The sequence below is a fragment of the Rhinolophus hipposideros genome (assembly GCF_964194185.1).
Source record: "Rhinolophus hipposideros genome assembly, chromosome: 3".
NCBI lineage: Eukaryota > Metazoa > Chordata > Mammalia > Chiroptera > Rhinolophidae > Rhinolophus > Rhinolophus hipposideros.
The window spans coordinates 108,047,976-108,063,245 of record NC_138049.1 but is presented as its reverse complement, the minus strand read 5'-3'; the positions used below and the strand labels follow the sequence as shown (position 1 = coordinate 108,063,245).

The following is a 15,270-nucleotide window of genomic DNA, read 5'->3' as shown; positions in this document are numbered from 1 at the left end:
AAAGAAAGCAGGAAAAAACACAAATACATGGAGATTAAACAACATACTTTTAAAGAACGACTGGGTTAAAAAGAAATTAGAGGAGAGATCAAAAGATACATAGAAACAAATGACAATGAAAATACATCCTACCAAAATTTTTGGGATGCCGCGAAAGCAGTTTTAAGAGGGAAATTTATATCATTACAGGCCTATCTCAAGAAACAAGAAAAATCCCAAATAAATAACCTCATGTTACACCTTAAAGAACTAGAAAAAGAAGAACAAGTGAAACCCAAGGTCAGCAGAAGAAAGAAAATAACAAAAATCAGAGCAGAACTAAGTAAAATAGAGAAAAAAAGACAGTAGAAAAAATTAATGTGACAAAGAGCTGGTTCTTTGAAAAGATTAACAAAATAGACAAACCCTTGGCTAGACTCACTAAGATAAAAACAGAGTAGACACGAATTAACAAAATCAGAAATGAAAAAGCGGAAGTTATCACAGACACCACAGAAATACAAAGGATCATGCAAGAATACTATGAAGGACTATATGCCACCAAATTCAATAACCTAGAAGAAATGGACAATTTCTTAGAAACAAATAGCCTTCCAAGGCTGAACCATAAAGAACTGGAAAATCTAAACGGACTGATCACCAGTAACGAAATTGAATCAGTCATCCAAAACCTTCCCAAAAGCAAAAGTCTGGGACCAGATGGCTTCACTATTGAATTCTATCAAACCTTCAAACAGGATCTAATACCAATCCTGCTCAAACTGTTCCAAAAAACTGAAGAAGAGACAGTACTCCCTAATTCATTTTATGAGGCCAACATTACCCTGATACCAAAACTTGGTAAGGACAACACAAAAAAAGAAAACTACAGACCAATATCTCTGATGAATACTGATGCAAAAATCCTACACAAAATTCTAGCAAATAGAGTAAAACAATGCATTAAAAAGATTATTCATCACGACCAAGTGGGGTTCATCCCTGGGACACGAGGATGGTTTAACATCCGCAAATCCATCAATGTGATACATCACATAAACAAAATAAAGGACAAAAATCATATAATTATATCAATTATTACAGAAAAGCATTTGACAAGATACAACATCCATTTATGATTAAAACACTTAATAAAAGACTTAAGCATGAGACCTAACGCAATAAACTGCATAGAAGAAAACATAGGTACTAAACTTATGGAGCTTGGGTTCAAAGAGCATTTTATGAATTTGACTCCAAAGGCAATGGAAGTAAAAGCTAAAATAAACGGATGGGACTATATGAAACTTAAAAGCTTCTGCACAGGAAAAGAAACCATCGACAAAATAAAGAGGCAACCGACAGAATGGGAGAAGATTTTTGCAAACAATTCCTCCGATAAGGGACTAATATCCAAAATATGCAAGGAACTCATGAAGCTCAACAACAAAAAAACAAACAACCCAATTGAAAAATGGGCAGAAGACTTGAAGAGACATTTCTCCAAAGGGGAGATACAAATGGCAAATAAACATATGAAAATATGCTCAACATCACTAATCATCAGAGAAATGCAAATAAAAACCACAATGAGATATCACCTCACCCCAGTCAGAATGGCTATCATCAACAAGACAAATAGTAACAAGTGTTGAAGAGGCTGTGGAGAAAAAGGAACCCTCATACACTGTTGGTGGGAATGCAGACTGGTGCAGCCGTTATGGAAGGCAGTGTGGAGGTTCCTCAAAAATTAGGAACAGAATTACTGTATGACCCAGCAATCCCTCTCTTGGTTATCTACCCCAAAAATTTGAAAACGTTTATACATAAAGACACGTATGCTCCAATAATCATTGAAGCTTTGTTTATGGTGGCCAAGACATGGAAACAACCAAAATGTCCTTCGATAGATGAATGGATAAAAAAGTTGTGGTATATATACACAATGGAATACTATTCGGCAGTAAGAAAAGATGATATAGGAACATTTGTGACAACATGGATGGATCTTGAGAGTATAATTCTAAGCGAAATACGTCAGACAGAAAAAGGAGAGAACCCTATGATTTCACTGATATGTGGTATATAAACCAAAAACAACAAAAGAACAAGACAAACAAATGAGAAACAAAAACTCATAGACACAGACAATAGTTTAGTGGTTACCAGAGGGTAAGGGGGTGGGGGGACAAAGATGAGGGTAAGGGGGATCAAATATATGGTGATGGAAGGAGAACTGACTCTGGCTGATGAACACACAATGTGATGTATAGATGATGTAATACAGAATTGTACACCTGAAATCTATGTAATTTCATTAACAATTGTCACCCCAATAAATTTTTAAAAAGGAATAAATAAATAAAGAGGCAAGCAACAGAATGGGAGAAGATTTTTGCAAACAGTGCCTCTGATAAGGGGCTAATATCCAAAATATGCAAGGAACTCATGCATCTAAACTACAGAAAAACAAATAACCCAATTGAAAAAGAAGTTGTGGTATATATACACAATGGAATACTATTCGGCCTTAAGGAAAGATGATATAGGAACATTTGTGACAACATGGATGGATCTTGAGAGTATAATGCTAAGCGAAATAAGTGAGACAGAAAAAGCAGAGAACCCTATGATTTCACTGATATGTAGTATATAAACCAAAAACAAGACAAACAAATGAGAAACAAAAACTCATAGACACAGACAATAGTTTAGTGGTTACCAGAGGGTGAGGGGGGTGGGGTGAGGGAGATGAGGGTAAGGGGGATCAAATATATGGTGATGGAAGGAGAACGGACTCTGGGTGGTGAACACACAATGGGATTTATAGATGATGTAATACAGAATTGTACACCTGAAATTATGTAATTTCATTAACAATTGTCACCCCAATAAATAACTTAATAAAAAAAAAAAGAAAGGAAGATGAAGAAAAAAATATATATAAAAAATAAAACAAAACAAAAAAAGCAGCACCAGCTTTGACTTAAGGCCACCAAGTATTCTCCAGGTTGTTCTCTACTGTAGCAAAGACTCCTCTGTGTATTGTTCAGGCAGAGCCGATCACCTGGTGCCCAGAGTGACCCTGGGACTGCAGTTCTAGATGAGTGGGGCTATGGGGTCTGGTGTTGTCATGCAGCAGCCTAACCGTCTGTCCTCTCGTGCCTATCATTAAAGAAAGAAGAGTCTGTGAGACTGATCCTTTCAGGGACTTTGCTTCATCTTTGTGCTTACACCTCATGTCTCTCTGTTTAGCCCTCAAAAGATGGTTGGTCAGCCAATGACGGGTAAGATTCCTCATGGAAGGAACAACAAGCCAGGTGCAGCCATGCGGGGACCACCAGGAGAACTCACGGGGTCGATAGAGGTGAGCACAGCCCCTCACCTTCCACCGGCTAAGGAGAGCTTCTGCCTATCTGGCTATGTTCCTTCCCACAACCTCCTTGGGAAGTGAGTCAATGATATGATAACATCAGTTCTCCTTTCATTCTTATCAATAAGTTTCAGAATGAAGGATGCGTTCCTGAGGAAGCACATACTATAATTGTTAAGACATCATGGGACTTTCTATTCCAGCTGTTTGCAGGCAAAGGTGATTGGTTTGAATCAGTTTTCTGGTATGACGTATGAGACTCACAGACCGTGGAGAAATCAATGCTACTTCCTGTGTGTCTATCAATAAAAGCCACAAGGCAGTCCGATTCGGGACTCTCAGTCCTTTGAGGTGCCGGGAGACCCTTGGCTCCCTGTTTCATAATTTTCGTGATGTCTGTTTCTTTCTTAACCCTTTTCCGCCCCTTCTTGTTCTCTCACTGTTGTACTGGACACAACAGTTTGGATGGTAGTTTTTACAAAGTCAGTGCAGTTTCTAGTCTTGCCTGCACATATGCACATTGAGAGTAACACAATCAGCCCTGTGACCAGGTCTCCTGAGTCTTAGAGTACTTCTTCCGTGTGTGTGTGTGTGTGTGTGTGTGTGTGTGTGTGTGTGTGGCGGCCGGGAGATTTCAGAGCTGCTGAAAGCCCAGAGCTACATCTGCCACTTGCTGCTGTCCCCTGGTTGTGTCACCACAGTTGTAATTGCTCTGCCCCAGGCAGGCCAGAAAAGATGGGGACTGGGGATGGAGGAGTCTTCTCTCTCCCATCCCAGCAGTGTCACACTCTTCCCAGTCTCTTCCCTGGGTCAGAACTGCAAGCCAGGTCTTCCCAGATACAGAGTGCTATGACTCCTCTGTAATCTGACACTACTCCTCAGTTCAGGGGCCAGCTTGAGTCTCTGGAAGGGCAGGGGGAGGGTTGGGAGAGTCGGGGGAGGGACCCAGTTATGGTGTTTATGTCCTTTGTCCAACCTAGGGCCCAGCTAGAGTTCTCAGCTGAGGTTATTGCCTCAAATGCTGAACATGCTGTTCTCTGGGCAGGAGAGATCAACTGTGGGATTCAGGGAAAGAGCCCACCTCCTGGCTCCTGTGGTCTCTGTTCTGTCCTGGGACAACCTGCGTCTCTGCAGATGCATGCCGGCCACGGTCTCCACTCTGCTCTCTTCCCTCTTCCCCTGCTCACCCAATTTGCCCACCTTCAAGTAATCCTCCTTTGAGTCTCTTAGCTGTTCTGTGTGATGAGCAGAGAGTCCTTTGATAGGTTATAGCTGTTCAATTTGTGATAAGTTCTGGAGGAGAACTCAAGAAGACCACCTCACTGCTGTCATTCCTGTGGTGTCACTCCTATGCAGTGCATTCTTTGGCATCCCACTCAATGAAGCTAGCCAATACCTTTTTGCTTTCACCTGGGAAGGAAAGTCATTTACATGGACCGTAATTCCTCTAGGTTTTGCTGACAGGCCTTCTTATTTCTCGAAGATTCTGAAGACTGATTTGAACGATGTAGTTTTCCCTAAAGGTTCCACCTTGTTATAATATGTGGATGATTTTACTTCTTTGCTCTCCTCAGATTTCCTTACAGGATGATAGTATCCATTTGTTGACACTTTTGGCCTTAAAGGGATATAAGGTCTCTAACGAAAAATTACTCAAACTCAGGTTCGGTACTTGGGACATCTGATATCGGAACAAGTTCTGCAAATGGACCCAGACAGCGTCCATGGCATCCTAAGTTGCCCAAGGTCCAAGACTAAGCACCAATTGTAAGGTTTTCTTGGGCTAGTCGGCTATTGCCGGAATTAGATCCCAAATCTCTCTCATGGCAAAACCTCTATATGTCCTATTAAGGAATGACAGTCCTGACCCAATTTCATGGGAAGAACAGATGACATGGCCATTAAGGCCTTGAATATGGTAATTTTAAGAAACTCACCTTCCCTTGGGCATAGTAACTACCACATTCCCTTTTTCTTTTTTGTGCATAAAAAGGAAGGAAATGCCCTTGGTGTGCTCACTCAGAAATGTGGAGATCAACATAGGCTCTTAGGATACTGCAGTCAGCAACTGGACCCTGTGGCTTGGGGATTCCCCAGCCCCTTGCCTTAGAGCCATTGCGGCTGCTGCTCTTCTGGTTAAGGCCACCAGGAAATTGTGGAATCCCCTCACCATCCTGTGCCTCATGCGGTAGAAGCTCTCCTGAATCTCATCACACCCAGCGTCTTTCAGTCAGTTGTCTTACTTCCTATGAAACCCTATTGTTAACCACTTCCAGTTAACCCTTTCACATCTTAATAACCTAATCAAGCTACTTTTCTTCCTTCTGAGATGGAGAAAGCTCCTCATGACTGTCAGACATTGACCGGATCACCTCCTGACTCCTCGTGACTATTTGCAAAAGATTCCTCTACGTAAAGCTCATCTATCATGGTTTACAAATGGTCCATACTTAAAAACGACCGTGGTGAGTACTGTGCTGGTTATGCTGTTGTGGCCCCTTCTGAAGTCATTGAGGCAGCACCTTTAACTCTGATCACTTAAGCATAGCAGGCTGAATTATATGCCTCACTCGAGCTTGCATTTTAGCAAAGGGTAAAGCTGTCAACATTTATACTGCCAGTAGGTATGCTTTTGGAGTGGCTCATGACTTTGGAATGCTATGGAAACAATGTGGTTTTCTTACCTGCAATGGAGGTAAAATTAAAAATGGTCCATAGGTACAGAAATTATTGGAAGCTATAATTCTAACTGATGCTTTAGCCATTATTAAGATTCCAGGACATTCTAAATTTGATTCTCTGGAAGCAAGAGGAAACCACCTTGCTGACATTTCTGCTAAGAATGCTTTCCTAAAAGGCATCAGCAGCAGTCAAACCTGTGTCATGGTCCAGAGGGAAGATTCTCCAGTTGATAACTTAGAAAAGCTGGCAAGAAAAGCCCAACAATCAGTTTCTGAAGAAGAAAAACAACACTGGAGATCTAACAATTGCTTGTTTGATAAGGAGAAGACACTGGTTTGGTCCAAATAACAACCCAGTCCTACATAAATGCTAAAATCCCCACTCCTAACCACTGAACAATTCATTGGTCTACTGACAAAATGGAAGACTTCATGTACCAATATTGGTGCAGAGATATCAATAAGGTTACAAAAAGTGCCTACCTTAGGTGTCCCACCTGTCTAAAGTACAACTCAGGGAAGCCTGTTCACACTGCCCCTGGACATTTTAGGTTGCCGAATGGACCATTTGAGGTCTGGCAAATAAATTTTATACAGCTTCCCCCATCTCCTGGATACAAGTATGTTGTAGTCATGATATGTGTTTTCTCACTGGACTGAAGCTTTCTCTTGCAGACAAGCTAATGTGTCTACAGTGGCTAAAATACTGTTAGAAAAGATTATTCCCACTTGGGGAACTCCTCTTGAACTCCACAGTGATGGAGGAACCCATTTCACTGGTCAGGTGCTAAAGCAAGTCTATGTTGTTTGGCCAGTTCTGCAACATTTTCACTGTGCTTACCATTCCCAATCTTTAGTATTAGTTGAATACACTAATGGCATTATTAAGACTCAACTGGCAAAATGTGTAGAAACTCTTAACCTTGGCCAAAAGCAGCCATTAATCCTTTTAAATCTCAGATCTACCCCTTTTGGGACTCATAAGGTTTCACCTTTAGAGATAATTGCAGGATGCCATATGCGTTTGGCTCCTGCTTCTCTTGATCCACAGCTGGTGAAAGGAGACATACTTCAATATTGTAAGGGATTAATTGCTTCTATCTACAATAATCATGCTTTAGTAGAACAATTGTTTCACAGTGCACTCCAGGGAATTGAAATATTAAAAATTCATACTCTACAACCTGGAGATTTTGTTTACTGGAAAAGACACCTCAAAAAGGATTTCCTCCAGCTATGCTGGAAGGACCCTTACCAGGTACTGTTGACCAACCCCTATGCAGCTGAACTGCAGGGAGTAGACTCTTGGATACACATGTCACACCTAAAGAAATCACCAAACCCTGACTGGAACTGCATGCAGTCTGTTGACCTGAAACTAAAGCTATCAATATTTAAAGCAGGTAACTTCTAAGGAAATGAGTTACCAGCATTTCTGGTTGTTGAATCAAGAACTTTGATGATAATAGTCTTTATCTCATCTACAAGCTTGAGTTCCTGGTTTATACCTACTAGAAAAGGTACGTTGCTATGTTCTAATTCTACCTTTAATTCTTATTGTTTTTAAGCTGTGCTCCTGATGCCCATCAACCCTGGACACCAGCTGTTCCCCATCTGTGCACTCTCCTCTTGATATAAGAGATGGAACCCAGAGATCCTTCCTGACACTGAAGGACAAAAGGCTGAAGATTGGAAAACCTGAGACGGGAAGACCTGACTGTTGATAAACATGCTTCTAGAGAAAAGATCTTGATCAAGGCGGGAGGGGGGGGAGGACGGGGGGAGGAATGATAAAAGCGAACTAGCACTTTTAGAAAAATGATCCTGGAACTGGAAGGTCTATGATAGAGCTGGGGTTCCTGTTACTCGTTAGTCCTGACTTCCTGTTTAAACTTTACAGGGATGGGGAAATAATATATATATAGGGGCCATCTAGGGAGAGGGGAGGAACGCTGCAGGAGGCCAGCTGGCTGGAGGTGCGCGTCTCACACTCTAGGTGGTTTTGCTTTTTCGTTTTCCAGGATAAACACTGTTTTGGCGGAGTGCCTGGAAAATTATTTAGTCCAGTCGACAGGCAACACCAGTCCTCACTCCCATTGGTTGTCCGGGTTCTGGAGAAGCCAATCAATATCACCGGCATTCCCGGTTATCAAGTCTCCACCGACGTGTGAGCGGATACAGATTGTCCCCAGAGCTGGAGGATGCTGGTTAAGGAGCTGGGAACCCTCCTCCTGCTGCTCTCGGGGGCCCTGGCCCTGACGGGGACCCGGGCGGGTGAGTGCGGGGTCGGGAGGGAACGGTCTCCCCGGGGGGTGGGGAGGGAGGAAGCGAGGAGACCGCCCGGGGGGGACGCAGGACCCCGGGGAGGATGTGTCTCCACCACCCGGACTCCGACCCCAGAGCCCACATCCCCCTCGGCCCCGCCCCTTGCTGTCGCTCCCGGGTTTGTCCCCGCTCCTCTCACCCACTCTGGTCTCCTGCTGCGCCTTTCCGGTCTCCCGGGCCCCTGCCCCTCCCGGCAGATAAACCTCAGACCAGAGACCCGCGCCGGAGGAGGGTCGCCTGGGTCTCAGCAGCCCCCCCCCCCCCGTCCCCGTCCCCAGGCTCCCACTCCCTGAGGTATTTCATGACCTCCTGGTCCCGGCCCGGCCGCGGGGAGCCCCGCTTTGTCGCCGTCGGCTACGTGGACGACACGCAGTTCCTGCGGTTCGACAGCGACGCGACGAGTCCGAGGGCGGAGCCGCGAGCGGCGTGGATGGAGGGGCCGTGGCTGGAGCAGGTGGAACCGGGGTACTGGGACCGGGAGACAGGACTAGGCAAGTTCTGCCAACAGACGTTGCGAGCGGACCTGCAGAGCGCCCTGGAGAACTACAACCGGAGCGAGGCCGGTGAGCGACGCGGCCCGGGTCCCCGTCACGACCCCCACGGACGGGCCGGGGTCCCCCCGAGTCTCCGGGTCTGAGCTTCACCCCGAGACAGCGGGATCGTCCGGACCCCTCCACCGGAGAAGAGCCTTTGATTTGGAAGTGACTTTGATCTGGTTTCATTTCCAGTTCAGGCTCCATCACTGCGGGGTGAAGGGGGCGGGGCTACCCGCGGGGCGGGGTTAAGGGGCGGGGCTAACCACGGGGCGGTGTCAGGGTCTCACACCTACCAGAGGAGGTTTGGTTGCGACGTGGGGCCAGACGGGCGCCTCCTCCGCGGGTACTATCAGCATGCCTACGATGGCGCCGACTACATCGCCCTGAACGAGGACATGCGCTTCTGGACCGCGGCGGACCCGGCGGCTCAGATCACCAAGCGGAAATGGGAGGCGGCCGGTGAGGCGGAGCGCCTGAGGGGCTATATTGAGGGCACGTGCGTGGAGAGGCTCCTCAGATACCTGGAGAACGGGAAGGAGACGCTGCTGCGCGCAGGTATAGGGCCTCCCCATCTCAACTGGGGCTGCAGCTGGTTGCCCACGGGAATGGGAGGAAAGTGGGATGAGTGTAAGAATAACTCCCCTCCTAATCAGGAGAGGGAGGAGTCTCCTAGGTTTTCGTGCTCTGTGCTACAGAGTGACTCACACAGAGGGCCCTCCTAGGGTTCCTGCCCGGTCTCAAGAATTTATTTTGCTTTCTCAAATCCCGAGATACAAACTGTTGTCTGTTTTCCACGATGAATCGTTTCCACAAAGTGATGGCTGATACTAGCAACCACCTAGGTTCAAGGAGTTCATTTTCCTGATTTCCCGAACAACTTTTCTCAGACTTTAGGAATGGGAAAGTGAAAATAATTCCTAAGAACGGGCAGGAATTCCCACCCAGAAACCCTAGGCCCACCTTTCTTAAGAGGACAATTAAGGAATCCAGTCTCTACAAATATGAAGGGAGACATTCCTGAAATGACCCATCTACAGTTCCCTTTGACCTTGACAGCCACCTAGTGAACCATGATGCTCTCTCTCAATGCCTTTTTCTCATCTGAGAACATTTTAGGAGGCCTGACTCCAGCTTTTCTGAATCATTCACCCTCCACCCAGATCAGGACCAGAAGGCTCTGTTCTCTTCCTTAGAGACGTGGAGCCTCCAACTCTAGGTTCCCACCATGATTCTAGAACTTTCCAAGGAATCAGATTATCCCAGAACCTGGATCCCACACTGAAGTCTGTGTTTTGTGCTTCCTCCTGCCCAATCGATTGTCCTGTCCTTCCTCAGGATGGTCATCAGTGCAGCTTCAATGTCCCATGGAGATAACCCAAAGTGTGGATTTTCTGATTCTGCCTCCTCAGACCCTCCAAAGACACATGTGACCCATCACCCCATTTCTGACCATGATGTCACCTTGAGATGCTGGGCACTGGGCTTCTACCCTGCGGAGATCACCGTGACCTGGCAGCGGGATGGAGAGGACCTGACCCAGGACACAGAGCTCGTGGAGACCAGGCCTGCGGGGGATGGAACCTTCCAGAAGTGGGCAGCTGTGGAGGTGCCTTCTGGAGAGGAGCAGAGATATACGTGTCATGTGCAGCACAAGGGGCTGCCCGAGCCCCTCACCCTGAGATGGGGTAAGAGAAGCATGAGGGTGAAACTTCTTCTCAGATAAAGCAGAAACCCGATGGACACCTTCAACAAGGTTCGGACTCAAGTCTGAGGTCTGGGCCCTTTCCTTTCCCTTTGCAGAACCACCTCCTCAGCCCACCATTCCTATTATGGGCATCATTGTTGGTCTGGTTGTCTTTGTGGTGACTGGAGCTGTGGTGGCTGGAGCTGTGCTGTGGAGGAAGAAGCACTCAGGTAGGGACGTGTTGGGGGCTAAGTTGTCTTCACAGGGGTTTTTTAAGCCCCAGGTAGAAGTGTGTGGATAGGAGGTCCCATCCACACAGCGCACTTGACTATTCTTGAGTTGATTGCTAACACTTAGTCTTTTGTAAAGCACTTGTTAAAATGAAAATCAAATGTTTCACCTCCATAGTTCTCGTGATGGTGACCTGATTCCTAGCAGTTGAAGATCAGAGGGGAAGGTCCCTGCTAAGGACAGACCTCCAGGAGGGTGGTTGGTCCAGTCCCCACACATCTGCCTCTTCATGTTTCCTGATCCTGTCTTGGGTCATTAGACACAGTTCTGGACACTTCACTAGGATCCAGATTAACGGGTTCCTGCAAACCTCATGGCTCTGCCTCCTAGTTTTTTCACAGGATGTTTTCTTTCCATAGGTGGGAAAGGAGGGAGCTACACTGAGGCTGCAAGTGAGTATGGAGTGGAGGGTGATCTCTGAGACCCTTGGAATAGTGTAGATGGAATCTCTGTGGGGAGCGCACCCACCCCCATAATTCCTTCTTTGTGATGCCCTAGGGATAATACAGACAGGAGACCATGGGGGGAGCTCACCAAACCCCATAGTTCCTCCTTTAACCACATCTGCTGTGGGCTCAGACCACATCCTCTTTTATTCTCCCCCAGGCAGTGACAGTGCCCATGGCTCTGATGTTTCTCTCACGGCTTCTAAAGGTGAGACCCTGAAGGGCCTCAAGTGGGAGGGGTTGGGTCAGAGGGGACAGGACTGGATATTGGGGATTCCTTGGGACATTTGAGTATGTGGTAGACTGCTGAGAATGTCACCACTTACAGCCACTAACCTCAATTTTTTCATAATTATTTTCTTCCGCAGCATGAGACTGCTGCCTTGTGTGGGACTGAGTGATGCAAGATTTGTCCATGCCCCCACTTTGTGACACAGGAACCTCTGAGCTCTCTTTCTGCAAAGGGCATCTGAATGTGTGTTCCTCTCAGTATCATCTGAGGAGGTGGGAGACTGACCTCCCTCTGCCCTCCATGCCCCCCTCCCACATTGATCTGAGTGTCTTCTCTGATCCACTGTCCTGTTCCAGCAGAGGCTGTTTCCATCCCTTTACTTCATATTACACTGAGCGGCAACTTCTTACTTCCTATTGAAATAAAAATCTGGATATGAATTTTTTTTTTCTGTTCTTGCTGTGAAGGGTTGATGGGTTAATTGAAGGAGAAAATCTTAAAGTTTGACAGGAAATAAATAGAAGACCTGAGAACATACCAGAATTCATGTGTTTGCTATGCTGAACCTATTGCAGGTGGGACAAGAGAAGGTTGTGAAGACCGAGTGTGGATGGGGCATGTACCCAGTTGGTGCTCAGTGCATTGTGGTCTTTGAGATGGACACGCTTCAGCAGGGTCATCTCTGCTCCTTTGTCTTTGTCCCTTCAGGAGAATCTTGTCCCACTAGGAACTGTGATCAGAAAGTAAAATGGCATCATAAATCCAAATGTATCCCTGTTAATTTTAAATGTAAATGGAATAAACACATTCAAAGTGCAGATTGTTATAGTGAAAACAAGTAAGATGCAGTTATGCTGTCTACAGTAGACGTACTTGATATTCAAATACAAATAGCTTAAAGTTAAAGGGATGAAAAAGTATATCACAGGGAAATAGCAACCATAAGAAACCTGAAGTTGTTACACTAATATTAGACAAAAGAGACTTAAAAATGTAACTTCAAATGAACAGGGTCATTTTGTAATGATAAATGGGTCAAACCATCAGAAAGATAAAATAATAAACATACAAGTTATGACAATTATGTTTGCGAACTTGTTTCAACGATGTCGCTAACCTTTTTTGATATCAGAGGGATTATTCATTATGAATTTGTACCAACTGGGTAAATAGTTAACCAAGTTTACTATTTGGAAGGGCTCAAACCGCTGTGTAAAAAGACCTGAACTTTTTGCCAACAATTCATGGCTCTTGCATCACAACGATGCACCGGCTCACATGTCACTGTCTGTGAGGGAGTTTTAGCCCCTAAACAAATAACTGTATTGGAACACTCTCCCTAGTCACCTGATCTGGCCCCCAATGACTTCCTTCTTTATCCAAAGATAAGGGAAATATTGAAAGGAAAACATTTTTATGACATTCCGGACATTCAGGACAACACAACAACAGGTCTATAATACGACAACAGCTTTGATGGCCATTCCAGAAAAAAGTTCCAAAATTGCTTTGAAGGGTGGACTAGATGTAACATCAATGCATAGCTACCCAAGGGGAGTACTTCAAAGGTGACCATAGTGATATTCAGCCATGAGGTATGTAGCACTTGGTAGGACAACACAAGCATAACAACATTCATATCATAGGAGTACTAGAAGGAGAAGGGAAGGAGCAAGGGATCAAAAAGATATTTGAAGATATAATGACTGAAAACTTCCCTAACCTGGTGAAGGAAATAGACATACAAGCCAAAAAATGGAGTCCTAAATAAGATGAACCTAAACAGGGCCACATCAAGATACATCATAATTTAAATGGCAAATATTAAAGGCAGAGAATGCTAAAAGCAACCAGAAAAACACAACTAGTTACTCAGAAGGGAGCTCTCATAAGACTATTAGCTGATTTCTCAACAGAAACTTTGCATGCCAGAAGGGAGTGGCAGAAAATATTCAAAAAAATGAGAAACAAGGGACTACAACCAAGACTACTCTAGCCATCAAGGCAATCATTTAAAACTGAAGGAGAGAGAAATACCTTTGCAGGAAAAAAAAAAGCTAAAGGAATTTATTACCACCAAGCCGGTGTTACAAGAAATATTAAAAGAACTTCTTTAAGAGCAACAAAAAAGAAAACAAATCAATGAGGAACGAAAATATGAATAATAAAATGGCAATAACTATGTACCTATCAATAATCACTTTAAATGTAAATAGATAAGATACTCCAATCAAAAGACAGGGTAGCTAAGTGGACCATGCTTATGCTATCTACAAAAGACGCGCCTCAGATTAAAAGGCACAGACTAAAAGTAAGGGATGGAAAAAGATACTTCATTCATATGGAAATATAACAAAAAGCTGGGGTAGCGATACTTATATCAGACAAAATAGACTTAGAAATGAAGAACATAAGAGACAAAGAAGGATGCTACATAATAATAAATGGGTCAATCCAACAAGAGGATATAACCTTGGTAAACATCTATGCACCCAACATAGGAACACCTGAATATATAAAACAAATATTGACCGATATAAAGACAGAGATCAACAGTAACAGAATGATAGTATAGGGGGATTTAACACCCCATTGACATCAACAGATCTTCCAGACAGAAAGTCAACATGGAAACAGCGGCCTTAAATGATACACTAGACCAGGCGGAATTAATTGATATTTTTAGAGCACTTCACCGCTAAGCAGCAGAAAACACATTCTTTTCAAGAGCACATGGAAGACTTTTCAATATAGACCACATGTTAGTCCACAAAAGAAGTCTCAAAATATTTAAGAACATTGAAATTATATTAAGCATAAATAATAATAATGGGTCAACAATGAAATCAAGGAAGAAATCAAAAGATACTGTGAAACAAATGAAGATGAAAATACAACAACACAAAATCTATGGGACTCAGCAAATGCAACCCTAAAAGGGAAATTTATACCAATGCAAGACTACCTAAAGAAACATGAAAAATCTGAAATCAACAATCTATCTTTACACCTGAGGGAACTGGAAAAAGAACAGTAAAATAAACCCAAAGTGAGTACAAGGAAGGAAATAAGTAAGATCAAAATGGAAATAACAAAATAGAGACTAAAAAAGCCATACAAAAGATCAATGAAATCAAGAGCTTGTTCTTTAAAAACATAAACAAATTTGACAAAACTTTAACCATACTCAAGAAAAAAAAGGAGGGGACGCAAATAAATACAATCAGAAATGAAAGAGGAGAACTGACAAATGACACAACAGAAATACAAATAAAATATTAAGAAAATGCTATGAGAAACAACATGCCAACAAATTAGACAGTCTGGAAGAAATGGATAAATTCTAAGAAACATACAATCTTCCAAGACTGAATCAAGAAGAAACAGAAAATCTGAGCACTCCAGTTACTACTAATGAAATTGAATCAGTAATCAACAAGCCCCAACAAACAAAATTCCTGGACCAGATAGCTTCACAGGAAAATTTTACCAAACATGAAAAACAAATAAACAAAACAACTATTTCCCTCAAACTATACCAGAAAATCCAGAATGACAGATGGCTTCAAAGCTCATTTTATGAGGCCACAATTACTTCGATTCCAAAACAAGTCAAAGGCATTATAAAAAACAAGCAAACAAAAAACAACTATAGGATGATGTCCTTGATGAACATAGATGCAAAAATCCTCAAAAAATTTTAGCAAACTGAATTCAGCAATA

General features: G+C 43.7%; 1 protein-coding gene across 1 annotated transcript; it reads left to right on the top strand.

The window, feature by feature from the left end:
* The first annotated feature begins 8,180 nt into the window (after positions 1-8,180).
* Positions 8,181-12,626, top strand: LOC308495769 (class I histocompatibility antigen, Gogo-B*0102 alpha chain-like). Its single transcript, XM_081044150.1, has 8 exons — positions 8,181-8,307; positions 8,637-8,921; positions 9,174-9,449; positions 10,304-10,579; positions 10,695-10,808; positions 11,229-11,261; positions 11,476-11,523; positions 11,684-12,626. Exons 1-8 carry the CDS (start codon positions 8,235-8,237, stop codon positions 11,686-11,688), a joined length of 1,110 nt encoding a protein of 369 aa, XP_080900276.1. The 5' UTR covers positions 8,181-8,234; the 3' UTR covers positions 11,689-12,626.
* The last annotated feature ends 2,644 nt before the right edge of the window (positions 12,627-15,270 follow it).

Bases quoted from the DNA above. Each gene is read 5' to 3' on its own strand.
- LOC308495769 (XM_081044150.1), top strand. From the start codon at position 8,235: ATGCTGGTTAAGGAGCTGGGAACCCTCCTCCTGCTGCTCTCGGGGGCC. The intron at 8,308-8,636 runs GTGAGTGCGGGG...CCCCGTCCCCAG, and splicing joins CCTGACGGGGACCCGGGCGG to GCTCCCACTCCCTGAGGTAT. The intron at 11,262-11,475 runs GTGAGTATGGAG...ATTCTCCCCCAG, and splicing joins GAGCTACACTGAGGCTGCAA to GCAGTGACAGTGCCCATGGC.